Source organism: Rattus norvegicus, chromosome 8 (assembly GCF_036323735.1).
Source record: "Rattus norvegicus strain BN/NHsdMcwi chromosome 8, GRCr8, whole genome shotgun sequence".
NCBI classification, from domain to species: domain Eukaryota; kingdom Metazoa; phylum Chordata; class Mammalia; order Rodentia; family Muridae; genus Rattus; species Rattus norvegicus.
Window position 1 is genome coordinate 108,063,443 of NC_086026.1, and position 19,870 is coordinate 108,083,312.

Consider the following 19,870-nt stretch of genomic DNA (forward strand, 5'->3'; position numbering starts at 1 on the left):
AAGCAGAAAACAAATTACAGAAAACTTTAAGTTAGTAAATACCTTTTAATTCCAAGATTTTTAAATGTTCAGCTCAGTATTACCAAAATGGAAGGGCATTAACATGAAACGCATTTTGAATTCTTGTTCTCAGGATGTTGCAGAATGGCTGATGACTATTTCTTGATAAGTTTGAAGTGCTAATTCTATATATGCTCCTCTCTGTGCTTCTGTTTTTGCAAAGACCTATGGAAATAGAAAAACAAATTCTAGAATGTGAGAGCAATAGGCTACTAAGTGTATAAAGTCAGTTTTAAGATGTCATTAACACTTTTGCAGTTGGGACACAGTTTCCAAAAAGGTCTTCAGTGTCACAATAATCTCCCTGAATAGATGAGTATATATGGACAGAAGCACTTTATCCAAAAGCTGCAGCAATAGTAATTCTAAACTTAGAATGGCTTTCATCTCTATAATTATTAAACTATCAGCAAAGATTAAGACCCTGACATTGTACCTCCTGCTACATCAAAATGAAAACCATTATAGAGAAACCAGAGAGAATGAAAGCTAGCAAGCTTACTTTTCTCTCTCTCTCTCTCTCTCTCTCTCTCTCTCTCTCACACACACACACACACACACACACACACACAATCTTCAAAAGCATACTACTGCTCTGCCTGGCTTAGCACAGAAAGTCATGGTGAGTACCAGTTTGTGCTCCCTTTAGAGGTATCACCCATCACTTCTGTCCTTAGGAACTGATAGAGGAAATTTCAGTGACCTTGCCTCCCATGTGAAAATACTGTATTAACTTCGCATTGAGGATGTGTCTGGGGAGCCCATGGCTTGAGTTGTGTGCAGTTCCAAAATGGTCATAGAACCAAGGTTTCCTGACACCCGCTTGTCCCTGATGAATGTGGGAGGCTGTTCGGACCTGTGGGAACTTGACCACCTCCTTCCCACTGTCTGAACCTCTGAACTACAGCTGCCAGCTTGCCTACTACAGCATCTTGAGTACCACACAATTCCCCACATGCCCCCAGTTCATGTAACAGGAACAATGGAGTTTACATTCACATTAATGTTTTCATATTCACATGTATCATTAAATATGACCCACGTCTGGATTTTTCCTAACTCAGTCATCACCACAAGACCGACCAAAGGATGCTACCTTAATTAAGTTGACTCCCTCAGCAGCCTGCTCTTTGGCCTCTTGGGCTGACTGGCCTTCTGGATGGAGCATGTGGTACAGCTGGACCAGGCTGGTGGCATCATCAACCCTGAGAGTGAAAACACCCAGCATTACCAAGGGCTTTGCATTGGTTACACAACCCTGTGAAAATGTTTGCCACTTCTAAGCTGAATTACATTTCAGACTTATCTCTGGTGAGGGAGAAGGTGGTTCTGTAGTTCCAAAGCATCTGAAGGGCAGAGGGGTGGCTTAGCAAGTAAAAAGCACTTGGTGCACAAGCCTGATGACCTGAGTCCTATCCTGGAGCCCACATGGAGGTGGAGAGAACCAAGCCTACAAGGTTGCCCTCTTGTCTTCCACCCTATGAGGCAGGTAAGACAAGAGGCCATACAGGAAGTGCCCTCTTTATGAAAATATGGCTGTGTTCTTTGGGAGACGGAACATCCCTTTCCATAAAAACAATTCCTAGTGGCAAGGATTTCCAGACCAGGCAACTTGGTCAACATGAAGTAGGTTGATACAACTCAGGACACAAATTCTGCTTTGTACTTCTTAATTTCTATGGAAATGAAAACTCTTAGCTGTCCCCAAAACAATCTTCCCACACAGTCCACACCTTCTAACCACTTTTCGCTCAAAGCTGAGCGATGAGGACATTTTGAGGCTTACACTTAGCTTCTGGCTTCCAGTTGAGGAGATAAAGGTGAGGAAACCATAATTCAGTGCTGGGCCAAAGTTGTCTCTGACTAACCCACTTTCTAAATGGCTGGGCCAGGAGATGGTGGGAGTGCAGACATGCCTGAAGCCACAGTGACCTAGTGAAATGCTCTAGGAAAAGGAATCAGCTGCCCAAACTACAAGCTTTTCTGGGGCAACAAGTTGAAATGGCCATTACCTGTCTGTCCTGCTTAATCTCTGTTAGCTTACTGTCTGTTAGCTGTAATCTCTAACAGCTAATACAGGCAGCAATAAAACATCTCTTCCTAATACAAAATGAAAATAATTCCCTTTAAAACTTGGGCATACTGGCTCTATGGGTTTCCACACTTCGGAGTTATGTTTAAGGCTTATGCTGAAGCTAATGCTGGTATCTGCCTCGATTTAAATGTAGCTTAACAACCACTCTACACTTAAAATTGGAGCAAATTATTACTTTCAAAAACAAAGGAGTGAAATAAGTCTGCAGAATCCTAATTCTGGACTAATCACTTGTTCTCTTTTTAGTAGAGAATACATCCTCTTCCATCCAACATAGGCTGTGCAGTTGTTCACAGTCCAGGACTGTTAGGAAGTTAAAAGCTCTTCCTGGCAAGCACGAACCATTTCAGAAGTTAACTTTTACAGAATAAGGAGAGTACCACATATTATTACCACACACCATAGCTTCAGTATCCAGATATTCTATCCTTATACTAAGTGCATCATTGTCTGCATTTGAGGAGTTTGAGGAGACAGTTTATAGGTCACATAATACAAAAAGGCACAGCATTTCTGACCACCCCCAGGTAGGCCACCGGATGAACTGAATCACACTACGTGCTGGTGAAGCAGGCTACCCAGGAATTAGCACTAGGAAAGCTGTCCTATGGACAGCAACGCTGCATCTTAGAGGAGTGTAAGCGTTGAGTGCGACATTCAAATGGCAAGTAAGACACTTCCATGGTTTGAGGATGGGATGACTACTGACACCTCTTCTTACTCAATCTATTAGTCCACCAAGGGCTTCAGGGAAAGTTAACTACATGCATACCTCAGAAATACTGAGTTCTGTCCATAACCACAGCAATAAACAAGTCATGAATTTTAAGTTTACTAGTGTAGTTATACTATACAGTAGTCTATTAACGGTGCAATATATTAGTCTTTTTTTACAAAATGGTAATTTTAATAAACAACAGCATCAACAAACTTCCTTAACTAAAGACACCAACTATCCCTTTTTTGTTTTTAGACAGGGCCTAACTAAGTAGACCAGGCTGGCCTGAAACTCAAAAGCTCCTCCCATTTCAGCCCCCAGGCATCACCATTCCCAGGCAGACTTTAATTTGTAAAGATGTAAAACCTTCACAGCACAGTATGAGTAATGTTTGTTATGTTCAGCTAGCAACTTGGGAGCAACATCAACCTGATGCCAAAAATACATTCTTTCACACCACTTTGAAAATAAGTTTACTGAAACCTTAGAAGCTTTTCGAAAAACCAAGGGCCATCAAAAAAAGTTAATTCCATAAGCTAAACATGTCAACGGGGAAGTCCTACAGGTAGAGTAGTTCTGCTAGAAAATAGGTGCCCACCAGATCTTACATTTACTTTACAATTGCCATGTAATAGCCTTGAGTGCCTAGAAAACCCACCAATACCCAGGAACACTGGAAAGTAAGGGTGAAAAAACAATCTCAGTCTGCTCTTAAGATGCAGTCATACATATTTTCTGATTATGTCACAAAAGCAAAGACTAGAAGAACTATGCTAGAGAAGCAAATCCAATGGAAATCAGTGAAAACCTATCACTGGAGAATACACTGCCATTGCAAAAATACTGACTTACTGTTGGGCAGTAAATGACTAATTATTCAGGTCACTCATACTTACAAGTCTCTCTGGATCTGATCGATGAGCAAACCATCGATCTTTTTGTTATTTACCAAATACCAAGCCATTCCACCAAAGTGTCTTGTTGAACGTAAAATCTCATATTTTCCATGTCTGTCTATATCTTCGTAGGTCTGGTGATGAACCTATTAACATAAAATGCACAGAAACATGAGAAGTGGGTGGCATCACATGGTTCATACCAAGTAGCAGGAATGCTGCCACAAGTCAGAGTATAACCAGGTCTACCTGCAAGCTGTCTCTCTAGCCTAGCTCAACTCAGTAATGCACTTGCATCGCTCAAAAGCACAGGACCCGAGTGATCCTCAGAACCCACATTAAACTATATGTGGTAGGCACATATTCCCAATGATGGCAAAATGGGTCCCTGCAAGTTCACTGGTCATCTTGCCTAGCCAGCTAAGCAAAGGTCCAGGCCCACGTGACCCTGTGTCAAACAAAGACTACCTGAAGGACCCAAGCATAGAACTGAGCACTTGTCTAGAACAGCGTATCTATGCCTTCCCTACTACAGAATGTATCAGCCTGTGTGTACCGTCCTTTGAGTACAGAGCTCAAGATCACCGGGATCCCCTCGTCCTTGCCCTCCAACACTGGAGTCGCAGATATGTGCCAACTCCCCTGGCTTTTACGGGTGCTGGGACTCTCAGCAGCAGCACTTTACCCACTGAGCCTCTCCCCAGCCCGTCCAAAAGGCTTTAAAACTGATGCCGTTTTAAAGATGAAGAGAGTTCCTCACCTAGTACTGGGTCACATTTGATACGGCCCATCCACCTTGAACCATCCATCCCCCTGCATAGGCACTGTATATACAAACACACCTTTCAAGCTTACTTGGTTATTTTCTACCTTCTGCTTTGTCCTTTCAAATACCTCTACTCACCAAACTCCCCTCTCTCACACTGTTCCTTGCACTTCTGGAACCCCTTTCAAGACACCTAGGAAGCCTTTTCTGAGAGTACTGTTAACACCTAACATTTTAGGCTAGAGATGACAAGTGTCTGCACACTGTCTTTTCCTATATATCACTGCTGGAGCACGGGCCTCGACACCCACTCAGTCCTGGTTCCTGGCATCAGCTATGCTACCCGCAATAAAACTGCCCATGAAACCAGGCTCTCCAAACATATTCTTACTAAGCTATAAGACACTCAGTGCACTTGGACAATTCTAATGGGTAACTGTTCCTATAAGGGGAGTAGAAAGGAGAAAGAAAGGCTTTGTCATCATCTGTTAGTGGAACTAACAAGCCAGTTCACTCTACAAGCCCAGCTTCCCTCCCTCTTAGAGGTGCTGAACACATAACACATGTATCTACACTCAACAGATTTCAAGGTAATTCCCTTTCCTATAGCTGCATCAAAGCCTGTAGTGGAATTCGAGGGTTACATTAAAAACCTTTTGCACCACCATATTTAAATCACACTTTGGGAGTTATTTTAAGTACACTCACCTTGATATACTCAGTGGAATCTGGCTCAAACTGGGCAACACAGAGATTGAGGACATCAGCATGCCGGTCTTGGCTGTACATGGTCTAAAACCACATAGCAAAATGGGAATCAGCTGAGACCGTGGGAGTTTCCATCTGCCCTGACACCCTGGCAGGCCTGCCCAGTACACAAGCCACCTGTGTGCCTACCAAGAGCACATAGGGAGCTGCATGTGGTGGTGAGGCCTTTAATCCCAGCATTTGGGTTGAAAGAGGCAGGCGGATTTTTGTGAGTTCAATGCCAGTCTGGTCTACACAGTTCCAGGTCAGCCAAAGCTACACAGACCCTGACTCAAACAAAACAACAAAAAAGGAAAAAACAAAATAAATACAATTTTAAAAAGCATACAGAAATGGCACAGGTTCTGTGACTGCCACACCTGGATTCAAACCCCAACTAAACTCACTGTGTGAGAGCCCTCCCTCACCAAGTCACTGCTGCATTAGTGTCTGTCTTTACCTTTGTGAAACTACCAGCAGCACCACAGCTGACTGCTTCAACAGATGATCATCACAGAAATGGAACTCACTGTACCTTAAGGTTCTCATCTTTGAAAATTACTGGTGGCAAAACTCTACGACCTTCTTTCGGGAAATAAATTTGTATCACCCTGTCCCGTTCTTCCCATGAAGCTTTGCGTAGTGTGCCACTTGGTTCTCTAACAACAATAAAACGTTCCTGAAACAGAAAGCAGCCAGAGATGGATAAGTTGTGAAGACTTCCGTTTAGCTCTTGCGATAGCAAACACTATGAACGTGGCAGGATCTACAATCACCTTAGAGACAATGTGAGAGAGGCATTATCTAGATTATGCTGAGACAGGCAGCCCCACCCTAATGTGGGCAGCACCCTTCCATGAGCTTGGGTCCTGGACTGCACGCAGTGTGACAAGTTGGCACAGATAAGGACAGCTGAAATCCTGAAATCCTGACTTATAACCACAACTGCGATGACTGAGCGAGGAGGGGCCACTTTTCTAACCTCAGTGCTCATCGGCATTTTAATGCGTTCTGAGGGCCCAACTACAAATCACTCCTGTTCGTCACGTAAATGGTTCAAGTAAAAAGCTGCTGGTTTCAGATGACACGCTGCTCTTTTAAACTGGTAATCAAGGAAACTACAGTGGAAGCAGTAATGTCTGAAAACTACCCATGAAACTTCTGATGGTTCTACTAAAAAGTGACAAATCCATTGGGAAGTTTGGGTTTCTTACATTATTGATCTCAGCACTTGAGAAACGTGCAGATAGATCTTTGAGCTCAAGGGCAGCCTGGTCTACAGAGTGAGTTCCAGGACAGCTAGGACTATATACTAAGATCTTGTTTCGAAAAACAAACAAACAGCATATAAAAAGAAAGACAGACAGACAGACGGAATAAGATACCACTCCACCTTGCTCAAGTCTAAACGGGACATCTATACCACAGCCCTCCAGGGCTTGGGTCAGGCCTGAAGAAGGGCAGAAGGCATGTAAGAGCAGGAGATGGAGAGGGTGGCTGTGCTGTCAAATACTGCTGTAAGGACACGGCATGGCTGCTGCACTCATGAACTCCCTACAACGCTGACTGCCTGCATGAGACCTGCACAGATGTAAGACCAGGCCAGCGAACACGTCATCATGGACCAGGAGGGGCACAAAAGGCTCCACCCCTCCCTGGGCATCATTCTTAGTTAGGGAAACACCATGACCAAAAGCAAGCTGGGGAGAAGTGTTTGCCTTGCCTACACTTCCACATCACAGTTCCTCTCAAAGGAAGTGAGGACTGGAACTCTCACAAGACAGGAACCTGGAGGTAGAAGTTGGTGTGCAGGCAATGGAGGGTGCTGCTTTCTGCCTTGGTCATCATGGCTTGTTTAGCCTGCTTTTCTATAGAAACCAGGACCACCTCAGGGATAGCCCCACCCACAATGGGTGGGGCCCTCCCCCCCATCAACCACTAAGAAAATGTTCTACAGCTGGATCTTAGGGAGGCATGTTCTCAACTGAGGTTCCCTCCTCTCGGATGACTTCAGCTTACGTCAAGGTGTCATGAGAACTAGTATCTATTGGCAGTATGGTTGTTAGGGAAGAGGGGTCACTTTCTTAGGGGTTGTGGACACTGATAAAATTGCCCAGGCTTCAGTAAGTAGCCTCACTATGCTCATGCAAGAACCCCAGTGAGCTAGAAAGACAAGAAAACAGTAGGGACTTCGGGGTGGAGAAGGATTCCAAACAGAAGTGAGAGAGACTAGAGGCTGACAATGACTGAAATGCCTGATAGACATGTTTGACTCTGTTAAAGAACAGTCTCAAAGGAAAAGGATAGGATGACTGACAGACAGACACACACACACACACACACACACACACACACACTCACACAGAGAGAGAGAGAGAGAGAGAGAGAGAGAGAGAGAGAGAGAGAACCCTCGATCTTCTCCAGAAGGGCCAACTAAGGAAGCCAGTCTAGCCTAGGTAAACTGAATGTCTCTTTCTTTCTGACACTGCTGTCTGTGCCGTCTGCCTGGCTACACTTGCCTCCTGTGTCTCAGCACAAGTGTCTTAGGGTTTCTACTGCTGTGATAAAAACATATGACCAATACAACCTGGGGAGGAAACCGTTTACTTCATCCCACAACTCTCAAGTCACACACAATCCATCACTGGGAGAAGTCAGGGTGGAGCCTGGAGGCGGACAATGAAGCAGAGGCCATAGGGGAGGCTCCTTATGGGTTTGCTCCCCGTGGCTTCTCAGCCTGCTTTCTTACAGCACCCAGCACCACCAGCCAGGGACGGCACCACCCCTGGTGAGCTGGATCTTCTCACATCAATCATCAAACAGAAAAAGGCAGCACACAATTGCCCACAGGCCAATGTGGTGGGGACATTTTCTCAATTTAGGCCCCATCTTCCAAAATGAAAGCACAATGATGCTAGCTTTGTTGAGTTAACAGTAAAACCAGCCAGAACAACATGTTTCTGGTATCAGCGTGACACGCACTAAGTCCACAGTATCTAACAACATGACATGGACCTGCTTGCAGTTCTTGCTTCTTTAGAGGCAAAGCTTGCTTTGGAAGCTTCAGAGAGGGGGGAGAGGGGAGTCACATCACCCCTCAGACCCATCTCCATGTGGTATTTCAAAGATTATCCTGTAATCTGGTATATACTCACCCGGTGTGGTATGTTATACGATATGTCAGTAAACACATATTTGTTTGTTTCTGTTCCTTCCAAGATCTTATCCTCGGCTAACACATCATTTATTGGCTTTCGTTCTTCCAGAACTGGTGGCATCTTTAATCGTATTTTAGCTGCCTCAACTGCCAGTCTCGTAGCCTAAAGAAATAAAATATCTCTTAAGAAAAACCATAATGTCCCAAAGCGACATTTGATAAAAGCAGATACTCATCAAAAATGCTGCTAACTACAACGAAAAGAAGTTGCAGCCATGAACCCGTGAGTGAAAGCCAAACCTGGACTGAGGGCCTGGTCTTTGCTGTGGTGTGAGAAGATCACCGGCTGCCCGCTTACCTATCCAAGCAGCACCGGAATGCCGCAGCCAGAGCTGAGCTGCGGGAGACTCTTGCAGCAAAGCCTGCATCTGTTGTGCTTGCCATGCACCGGACAGGCACCGAGGTGATGGCGCGGCTGTGAAGGGCACTGGCTGCTCACGCAAGGGTCCTGGGTTTGGTTCCCAGCATCTACATGGTGGCTCACAACCACATATAACCCCAGTTTCAGGGGTGCTGTGCCCTCTTCTGACTTCCATGGGTACCAGGCATGTACATGGTACACATACATACATGCAAGAAAAACACCCATACATGTAAAACGGAGGAAACCAAGTGTACTGGGTTCCCTCAATGCCCCAAAACTACAAGACTTGCTATTATCCTCTCCATCTGATGGAAAGCAAGAGTTACACAGGGGACAGCACTAGGAGCTGCTGCATGGGTGACGGAACTGAGCTCCAAAGCCTCCACTCTCAGACTGGGTGACAGAACTGAGCTCCAAAGCCTCCACTCTCAGGCCGGGACTGTGCTTTGTGCCACAGTGTTTACAGTGATGCTGCTGGATACTGACTCGGAAAGAAGCGTGTCGATGCCTCATACACTCACGCAGCAGAGTATACTCCACACAGGAGTATACAGTAGCACTCCTCTGCTACCTGAAGAGGGTGCTGCTCAGAAGATTTCTAATTTCAGCAAACTTTCAGCTCCACGGCTGCTGAGGGGAAAGGGCAGACATTTTTCCAGGAAGGGAGCTGGAGCAGGCAGGATGAAACATGAGAAGGCTGGTTTGGGGCAGCGAGAAGGTTCAGGGTAGACACCTAGACTTTACCCCAATATGCTCAACTACGGCCACACCTCTGCTCCTCTCTGCCTGCCTACTCACATGTCTCTCCTCAGCTCTATGCCTCCTTCGCCCCTCACCCATGCCTATGGAGGAACAGCACTGAGATCTACGGTGGACTCTAAGTCTTATACTCGAGCGGACATACCTCCTCCAGCTGTGCCTGGGTCATTAACTTGTAGGTTGGTGGCTTCAGTGGTTGTACAGCAGGCTTGAAAGTCTTCTGCAAGTCCAGGCCTGTCATCTTGGTGAGGATGCTCTGGACCTCCTCATCCATAAAAGTAGGTTTCTTGACTTCTGAGCTACCAGATTCTATAAAATGATTTCAGTAATAAGAAGCTGCCCACAATGGCAGGCGGAGACCTCTAAGTGGGAAAGTTAACAATAAAAACCGTCTGTACAGAATATGCTCCAAAACTACATGATGCTAACATCTAAGGAATCCTCTAATTCATTCAGCACTTAAAATGTCCTGAACACTCACCATGACATGCGCTGCCTGCCAAGACGACAAGACAGTCTACTACTGTGAGCACCATGAAAACCAAAGCTGACAACCACTGTCACCTGGCACTGACGTGTCTCCTCTTTTTGGTATTTTGGAGGTGCTGGAAACGGAGCGGAGGACCTGGCATGCAGTACTCTACTAGAAAGCTACACTCTGACCCTCAGATTGGCTTCCTAGAAGCCAGACGCAGCACACCCACAAAACAGCTCCTACCTCCCAACTTTACCAATGAGGGTGCCAATGCTAATCCACAGAAAACTAGCTATTAGGAACAGTGGTTTGACCAGGGTTCACTGGGTCTAGAACCCCAATCACCTCCCATCTGAGCCCAGCTCTGATTCACACAATTCCCCTCTTCCTTTGACTCCCTCCTTGTTCTCTCTCCTGTAGGCATAATGTCTGCCCACTGTGTAAAGTTTACCCTGTTACACTGATCTCCCTGCCCTCATACCTTGTTTCAGTCTGGACACAGCATTGATTCCTGTCTCAGGTTTGTATAAACAGTTCTTACCACTTATTCTGTGCCTTGTCAATAAATGCTGATCACCCAATGGCTGGGCAGAAGAGAGGATAGGGTAGGACATGGGACTTCCAACAGCCCAAGGAAGGAGAGAGGAAGAAAGCAAGATTCAGATCAGCAAGGAGGATGGAGGACTTGGCACCACAAAGAAGGGATCCAGAGACAGAGATCACAGAAACGCACATGACACCCAAAGAGCCAGGTCAATAATAATATGCAATTATCATGGGATAGGGCTAGGAGGAAGCCAGATTAGCATAGAAGATTAAGGTAGATCATTTAACTGCCTGGTTATTCAGGTGCAGTTTTAAATAAATTTTGGTTTCTTTGTGTGGATACTGGAGATTAGCATAAGGTAAAGAAATACAGCCACTGGATTAGTTTACTGCTAATATTTATATTAAAGATAGTTCATTAATATTTTCCAATGTTAAGTAAACATTTTTCCATGAAAAGTGAAAGGCCATCTATTCCTGCGTTCCTCTTAGCCCTTAGTCCTATAGATACAGTGCCTTGCAGGTTCCTGGCCTATTTCCTTCTTTCCCTATTCATCGTCCCACTGGGTACTTTTCTAGCTTTCTATGGGTTTAATTACATCCATCTGCCAGAGACTCTAAAATCCCAATCTCTGCCCAAGATCATTTACACCCACTTCCCAGTGGGCATCTCATCTATAACCCAATACTACCAAACCATAACACCCCCCTGCAACCTTCTCTTGTCTCGTATCTGCCGTCCTAGAATCTAGTCTCTATCACAGCAAGGTCCATCGGGTCACTCAGCCCAGAAACTTAAAATTACTCCTGATTTCTCTCATACCCACCACACCAAAAAAAAAGCAGTTAAAATGACAGGAATGACCATTATGAACACACAGATGATATTTACTGTGTAGAGCTTATGTGCCATGGTCAGAATATTCAGTTCTCACAACAACCCTATGAAGTCATATTGCAATCGTCCCAGTTCTACAAAAAAGCACACTGAATATAACACTTTAGCTAACCGTCTCTTTTTAGATCTATTTCCCACTGCCATTCCTCTAGCCGAGGCCATCCTTACTCCTTACCTTGGCTTGCCTGACTCTTTTCTGACCTCGCTACAAACCATTCCTACAACGAGACTCCTCGAGAGTAATTGGCTTAAAAATCGCAATCAAAATGACTATCACGTTTAAAACTCGCATGGTTTGGCTGTGTCCCCCACTTAGAGATGTAGTCTCTGTCCTAGTTAGGGTTTCTATTACTGCAATGAATCATCAAGGCCATAAGCAAGCTCGGGAGGAGAGGGTTTAGCTTACACTTCCACATCGTAGTCTATCATCGAAGGAAGTCAGGACACAAAAAACAAATTGCCCGGAGGCAGAAGTTGATGCTGAGGCCAAGGAGAGCTGCTGCTTACCGGCTTTTTCTTATAGAATCCAGGACTCCCAGCCCAAATTAAGAAAATGTCCTCCAGCTGGATCTTATGGAAGTGTTTCTCTCCATTCAGGTTACTCTAGCTTGTGTCAAGTTGACACAAAACTAGCCAGAACATTTTTGAAGACCAAAATCCTGTTTTCATGCTCATGGTCACCCACGAGCTCCAGTAACAATAAATGTTCGGCACTACACACACTTAGGACAATCTCACCCACCTGCGCAACTTTAGCGATCGTTTTCACTCTTGATGCTCTTCAATTTCAATCTAGCTACATATTGGACTCGGAATAACAAAGACATCTCAAATTCTATACAAAACAATATAATTCCGCCTCCCTTCTCATTTTTAATTTTCATTTTTACCTAGTCATACATCCAAACTCAAAAATCAAACACATAAACAATGTTTCTACCACTAATATTCTCTACTCAACTACGTACGCCTGGAAACGTACTTAAGAGACATCATTGATCCTAACTCCAAAATAGGTTCCCCAAAATACCAGCGTTCAGTTTCTTCTCTGTACGTCTGGTCATGATCTCCCCTTGTTCAGAATGCTTATTTTCACCTTAGCATAGTTAGCCTGGTGGTAGCTTTGACTGTATTTTCCCTGGAGCTCATCCCTGTCCGACCAACCCAGTTTGAAATGCTCCTAGGTCCGCCGCCCGACGCAACCCGGATCCTGGTGCTCTGTCAATCGCCACTGGGGTAAAAGAGCCCGGGTCAACCTTACAGCATGCCCCAAGCTAGTGTAGTGTAGTGCTTGGCAAAGAGCGGAGCGCAAGCACTAGTGGCTGAGTGAATGAATGAATAAAAGAGGGCTTAGATAAGCTCTGCAAGGACAGACAGAAGCCGACGCTGTCTGACAACCTGCCGCGCAGTTTCCACTAGTTAAGAGTAAGTTCTTAAGTTTCCCAGTCTCTCAACAGAGTTCTAGCGGTCACTCACCTGCCTCGGAGCTGAAAGGGCGGCGAGGCTGCCCCACTTCAAAGGGCTGGGACCACGTCGCGAGCAGAGCATTGGAGTGGCGCTGGGCTGCGACCCGAGTACAGACCCGCCGTGCTCGCCGAGTGCTCAACTGGAACCTCCACAGAGACAACGGAGATCTGACTGCAGCCATGATTGCCTGACGCCCTTTGCGCCGGAATCGATAGATCAACTTCCGACTTGCAAGGCTTTGTACAGCATTCTGGGAAATGTAGTCTGGGTGGAGGCAAGACGCTGCGGAAGCGTTTTAAAACTAATAAAGTCCGAGGCTTTGTGCAAGCAAGGCAAGCATTGTAAGAAATGAGCTATATCCCCAGTGTGTGTGTGTGTGTGTGTGTGTGTGTGTGTGTGTGTGTGTGTGTGTGTGTGTGTGTGTGTGTGTGTGTGTGTGTGTGTGTGTAAAACTCATTTGGTAGCAGGTATTTTCACCACCTGAACAGGTATCTCACCAGCCCATTTACTTATTGTTTGTTTGTTTATAGTCTTAGCTTTCTTAGTTGTATACAAGACATATTGATAGTACATACATACATACATACATACATACATACATACATACATACATGTCAGAGAAATGTTACGAGTACACACATTAAAAAATAAAATAAGGGTTTAGAATATAGCTAAGTACTAGAGTACTTGTCCAGCATGTGTGATGCCCTAAGTTCAGGTTCCAGCAATTCATGCACACAGGCAACATCCCACCAACTACTTATTCACAAGTATGTGTTTGAGTCTTTCGCTCTGTGTACAGTTTTTTTTTTTTTGGGGGGGGGGGCGGTTGTTGTGTTTGGTTTGGTTTGTTTTTGCTATGTGCTCCTTTTCTTTCTTTTTTTTTTGTATTTGTTTTTATGGTTCAAAATAATAAATTTGTATTGACTGCCTAGACCTTTTCTCCCACCTGCAGGGTTAAATCCAACTGCTTGCAGTTCTTTCAAACTTTACATACACACTCCAAATGTTCTTCATTCTGAACCCATAACAACCAATCACCTTATACCTTTCCTTTTTAGGCCCTTCCATGATTTCTGGTCATTTTGCTTATCATCTGCTTATTTTTCTCACCAAATGAAGGCAATGCCTATGCAAACTTTATTATAATATTACCTGACCTAGTGCAGCTTATGTGCAGAGCATTCATTTGTTGAATGAAAAAAATGGATGGAGGGATGGGTGGGTGGGTGGATGGATGAGTGGGTGGATGGATGGATGGATGGATGGATGAGTGGGTGGATGGAGAAGTGGGTGGATGGATGGATGGATAGATGGATGGATAAGTGGATGGATGTATAAGTGGGTGGATGGATGGATGGATGGATGGATGGATGGATGGATGGATAAGTGGGTGGATGGTGGATGGATGAGTGGATGGATGGATGAGTGGATGGATGAAGAAGTGGGTGGATGGATGGATGAGTGGACGGATGGAGAAGTGGGTGGATGGATGGATGAGTGGATGGATGGAGAAGTGGGTGGATGGATGGATGGATGAGTAAGTGGGTGGATGGATGAGTGGATGGATGGATGAATGGATGAGTGGGTGGATGGAGAAGTGGATGGATGGATGGATGGATGGATGGATGGATGGATGGATGAGTAAGTGGGTGGATGGATGGATGGATGGATGAGTAAGTGGGTGGATGGATGAGTGGATGGATGGATGGGTAAGTGGGTGGATGGATGAGTGGATGGATGGATGGATGGATGGATGGATGGATGGATGGATGGATGAGTGGGTGGATGGTGGATGGACAGGCAGATTATTTCATTATGTTCTTTCCCAGGTGCCTAGGGAGTGCAAGTCTTTTCCTTCCATAGAATGTGCAGTTTAAGCACTTTGCCCAAGGCCTGGCAAAAGAAAGTTGTTGAACAAATGTGTGTTTGAATTTGCTGGATAGAAAGACTTAACTCCTAACCTCACCTATTTTCTTTCCTGTTTCTTATTGTGAAAATTCATTTTTCAAAGTGGAGTCATTCCTATCTTATCCCATCTTAAAGGAATCTCCTCTCCACAGGAGACACTGGCTATGCACATTTATGGCAAGAACTGTATCATTAAATCAATCCACTCACAAAGGCTCCTGGCTTTAAGAATAGTTTTACATAGTAACTAGCAACAGAGCTGCTATGACCATTAGACTGGATTTATATAGTCCTTTCTGCCGCTTGCCAGCTTTCTAAAGCAATAAAGCCCCCCCAATCCCCAAAAAACCCACCTCCCTTCAATTCAAAGTGATTGAGACTCTCTTAGTAAAACCCACGACTTTTTCTGTGTTCACCGAACAGTATTAGGGACCATTCCAGTTTTATACACGTATGTCCCTGGTTTCTAATCCTGACCTTTGTTCCCAAATAAGTTTCTTTTTTGGAAAGTCATGCTTGTGTTTCCGTTTTGCGTTTTAAAAGATAATTTGTGAATTTGATTATTTGCTTATTTGTATATGTGAGTTTGTGTGGATGTCTGTGTGCCCTGATCTATTACCCTCCTCCTATTCATTTTACATCGGGGTCTCTCTCCACACCTGAGGCTCATGCTTTCGTGGACAGTCTGGAAAACTCAGAGGCCGTCCTGTCTTCACCCTCTTCTATCTGTACTGGGAGGCATGCATGAGATGTCCACCTGGTTACATGGGTTCTGGAATCTGAACTTTGGTCCTGATGCTTGTGCAGTGAGTTCCCTTAACTCCCGAGCCATCGAGGGTGACAGTGTTATGAACTCTGCAATTTGAATGGGGGGAGGAATTGACCTCTAGGCTTGACCTTAATTCAGGCAGGAGCTACTATCCTGATCTCCCCCCACCCCCATCACTCTGCGTAGTAACAAGTGCTAATAGAGGGGGCCTGAAAACAGAACACATGCAGCAGGCTCTCACCTCAAGCATTTTTCTCTCGCAAGCGATCCTATTCTTCCTTCCCATGGTCATTGATAAGAGTGGCCAAAGAGCTTATTTTTTTCTATATCCTGGTGTCATAGTTGCCATTCTATTGCTGTGAAGAGACCCCATGACCAAGGCAACTCTTATAAAAGGAAGTGTTTTATTGGAGGGCTTGCTTACAGTTTTAGGGGATTAGTCCTTGATCTTTATAGCAGGAAGCAGACAGAGATGGTGCTGGAGTAGTAGCTGAGAGCTTCACATCCTGATCCAAAGGCATCAGGCAGAGAGATAGAAGCATATGTGGGCTTGGCATGGGCTTTTAAAATTCATAGCCCAACACCAGTGACACACCTCTTCTAACATGGCCACACCTCCTAATCCTTCTCAAACAGTTCCTCTAACTAGGGTCCAAGCATTTAAACATATGAGCCTATGTGGGCCATTCTCATTCAAACTACCACACCCAGGGACTCTATGAATGGACAAGAGGTGTATATTAATGCAAAAGGGAATGAGTCCAGTAGTTGTTATATCAACTGCATGTGGCACTGTAACAGATTAGTACACATTTGATGGGTAACAATAGCAGAAATATCAAAATTCTACCTGTTAGAAATCCGATGTCAGTATCCATTAACCAAAGCCAAAGCATCAGTAGGTCACTGCTCCTTTCAGGGGACTTACAGGAGAACCTGTCCCCATCCCTCCCAGCTATTCATGACTACAAGTCAAGTATTCTTGACCTGTGGATGTATCACTCCTGTTTCTACCCCCAGCTTCCTCAGCTTTCCCCCTTCAGTTCATATCAACAGAAAATTTCTCTTTGCCCCTCTCGAAGGAAACACGTGGGATGAAATTATAATCCTAGCTAGCCCATACAAAAGAACACAATCCAGGTATCTTATTGAGAGGCTGTAAGCCTAGATCAGGCAGATTTTTGAGCTATTCTAACTCATTCCCCAGCTATAAAGTCCCTTGCTGTTTCTTCTGGCCACATGTTCAAGGTCCCTCTCCTCTTATTGTAGCCTCTTCCGTCTTCCTTCTTCTCTCCCCTCCCTTTCCCTACAATGCATTCCCTTCTGCCACATTCCTCAAGTCCCTCCTTTCTCATACAATAAAAGGGACGCCAATTTCTGGAGCCTCTACATTTTATGCTGATACAAATAAATTGGGAAAGGCAGTATGTAAGTCAAAAATATATATAAGTAAGGTGGTTGAGAGTCCTTATAATTCAGTTCAAAAACCAGAGTTATATGTAGCTCTTATGGTGTTATTAGATCTTCAAGAATCTTAATATAGTGACTGACCCTCAATATGCAGAAAGATTTGTTTTACATACATTTTACATACAGAAACTGCTGAATCACAGGGGATTCCAAATTTACTTTACCCTTTATTCAACTACAACAAGGATTCAGAAATAGAAAAAAATATATATATGTATATCACATAACACAACAGACCCCTTACAGGTCTACTAGGCCTGCTAGCACACAGTAATGATGAAATTGATCAGTTATTGACAGGAAGTGGGCTAGACGAGTCAGAATCTCATAAAAAATGCAGTGTTAACTGCAAAGATTTGAAACAGGAATCTTCTATCACTTGGTAAAAAGCCAAGAGGATTGTAAAGTCATGCCCCACGTGTTCTATCTATAACCAAACTCCATTACCTGCAGAAAGGAGCCCTAAGGGTACACAAAGAAATGAAATGTAGCAAATGGATGTGTTTCATTTTACAGAGTTTAGTAAACTAAAACATGTGTATTATAGACATATATTTGGGATTTCAATGGACGGCTGCTTTACTTTACCTTCTGAGAAGGCTGATTCTGCAGTTATGTTACAATTCTTTTGGAAGTTATGACCATTATGGGAATACCTACACAAAATAAGACCAACAATGCTCCAGCACTAATTGTCTGTAATTAGTGAAGTAAATTTTTTTTTACATATTATGGTATAAAACATGTTACAGCACACCACACAATCCTACAGGACAAGCAATTGTAGAGAGATCTAACTGTACTTTTAAAGAAATGCTTAACAAACAAAAGGAGGTAACAAAGACACCCCCTCCCCAGTGATAGATTACATGGTGCTTTATTAACTCTAAAATATTTGAATACTAATGAACAAAAACTACAGCTGCTGGGAGGTATTGGATTGGGGGCGGGGGGAGCACCTCCTGAACTAACCAAACCAGCCTGTTCATTTTTTATATGTCCTAACCTCAGAATGGAAAAAAATGTGTTATTCTGGGGGAGAGGTTTTACCTATATTTCCACAAGAAATATAGAACAGTGATGGGTTCTGTCTTAGTCAGGGTTTGTATTCCTGCACAAACATCATGACCAAGAAACAAGTTGGGGAGGAAAGGGTTTATTCAGCTCACACTTCCACATTGCTGTTCATCACCAAAGGAAGTCAGGACTGGAACTCAAGCAGGTCAGGAAGCAGGAGCTGATGTAGAGGCCATGGAGGGATGCTGCTTACTGACTTGCTTCCCATGGCTTGCTCAGCTTGCTCACTGATAGAATCCAGGACCACCTGCCCAGGGAGGGAACCATCCACAATGGGCTGGGTCCTCCCACCCCCACCACTACCTAGAAAATGCCTTACAGCTGGATCTCATGGAGGCATTTTCTCGACTGAGGCTCCTTTCTCCATGGTAACTTCAGCTTGTGTCAAGTTGACACACAAAACCAGCCAGTACACGTTCCTTCCAAATTGATAAAACAAAGCAAAACAAAACAAAGCAAAGCAAAATGAAACACCAGACATGACAAAGGGAGACCCCTTGAAGATCTTGGCTATAGACAAGAAGAAACAAACCAGGTAATTTGCATATGGTGATCTTGTCTTTGGGAACAGCTCTAAGACTGGCTGAGACCCCATCCCCCGCCCCCAATGTCTCCAACCAAAACATCAGCTTGCATGCCAATAAATCTTGTTGGCTACAGAGTTTTCATAACTTATTACTGCATGCCATCCTTTCATATAGCATGAATGAAGAGGTATAGTGCAGTTTGGTTATATAATCAAACTAGCTAAAAACAAAAACAAACAAACAAACACCCACATGTCTCTCACCTGCTCAGATAGAGAGCAGAAAGTCTCCTTGGGCTAAGCTGTGCACTTTGCACATCCCATACATTGTTGGTACAGAGCTATGTGTTACTTGTAAGAAATGATGCTTTCAGAAAATGAAAACTAAGGTAACAGCCCTAACAAGATCCACCCTTGAGGATGTTGGGACACCTGATCCTGCCTGGAACTGCTCCAGTGCCATTTCTCAACAGACTTGCTTCCGGAACAGCTACAGAAAGCTGACCCCAGATGATTTCAATTCATCCAGACTTACAGACTGAGCCAGTCAGGACTTCACTTAAGCCTGAACTTTCTCAGCACACAGACTGGACAACAAATGATGGCAACTAGCTTTCTTCTGACTTAGCCAGTTCTCAATTTCCTTTGAGCTCCCCCTCCCCAAGAAATTCTTCACCCCAATTCACCAGGAAGCAATTATAAGAGACCACTGTCCCAGTCCCTTTGGGTCATTTTATGAGTTATATATATGTTGTCATTTTAGGGGATGGTTACAAATAGCTATGGTCTTGGACAGGGAGGTGAGGAGAGAAAAGAAGATACCATGGCGTAGGTGAAGGGGAGGACAAGGTCAATTGGAGTAAGAGCAGCCCAGGTGTAACGTGTCAAGTTATATCTGGGGATTTTTAATAGGGAAGTAGACAAGATAGTGTAGAGGACTGATATCTGCCCAGCTCTGGTGCTTTTAAGACTATTATAAATATAAAGGTTTTGTGTCTTTTATCTGGGAACTGAATGATGTAAGGTGGGGGAGAACACCTTGAATAATTTTTACCACAACAGATATATACGATTGCCTTCAAGTCATGCTGATAATTGAAAATAATCTC

The 19,870-nt window shown here is 44.2% G+C and overlaps 1 protein-coding gene across 1 annotated transcript; it reads right to left on the reverse strand.

Annotated features, from left to right (window-relative positions):
- Positions 1-25: 25 nt before the first annotated feature.
- On the reverse strand, positions 26-13,196 carry Mrps22 (mitochondrial ribosomal protein S22). Its single transcript, NM_001077530.1, has 8 exons — positions 13,018-13,196; positions 9,768-9,931; positions 8,438-8,602; positions 5,818-5,961; positions 5,244-5,327; positions 3,770-3,915; positions 1,157-1,265; positions 26-225 (listed from the first exon to the last, which is right to left on the reverse strand). The coding sequence occupies exons 1-8, from the start codon at positions 13,187-13,189 to the stop codon at positions 130-132; spliced, it is 1,080 nt and encodes a 359-aa protein (NP_001070998.1). The 5' UTR covers positions 13,190-13,196; the 3' UTR covers positions 26-129.
- Between the last annotated feature and the right edge of the window lie 6,674 nt (positions 13,197-19,870).

What these genes read in the sequence shown, in the direction of transcription:
- Mrps22 (NM_001077530.1), bottom strand. Translation starts at nt 13,189, where the DNA reads ATGGCTGCAGTCAGATCTCCGTTGTCTCTGTGGAGGTTCCAGTTGAGC. An exon ending in TCAAAGATGAGAACCTTAAG is followed by an intron (nt 5,328 to 5,817) that starts GTACAGTGAGTT and finishes ATGTGGTTTTAG; the next exon opens with ACCATGTACAGCCAAGACCG. An exon ending in ATTCCACTGAGTATATCAAG is followed by an intron (nt 3,916 to 5,243) that starts GTGAGTGTACTT and finishes TTATGTTAATAG; the next exon opens with GTTCATCACCAGACCTACGA.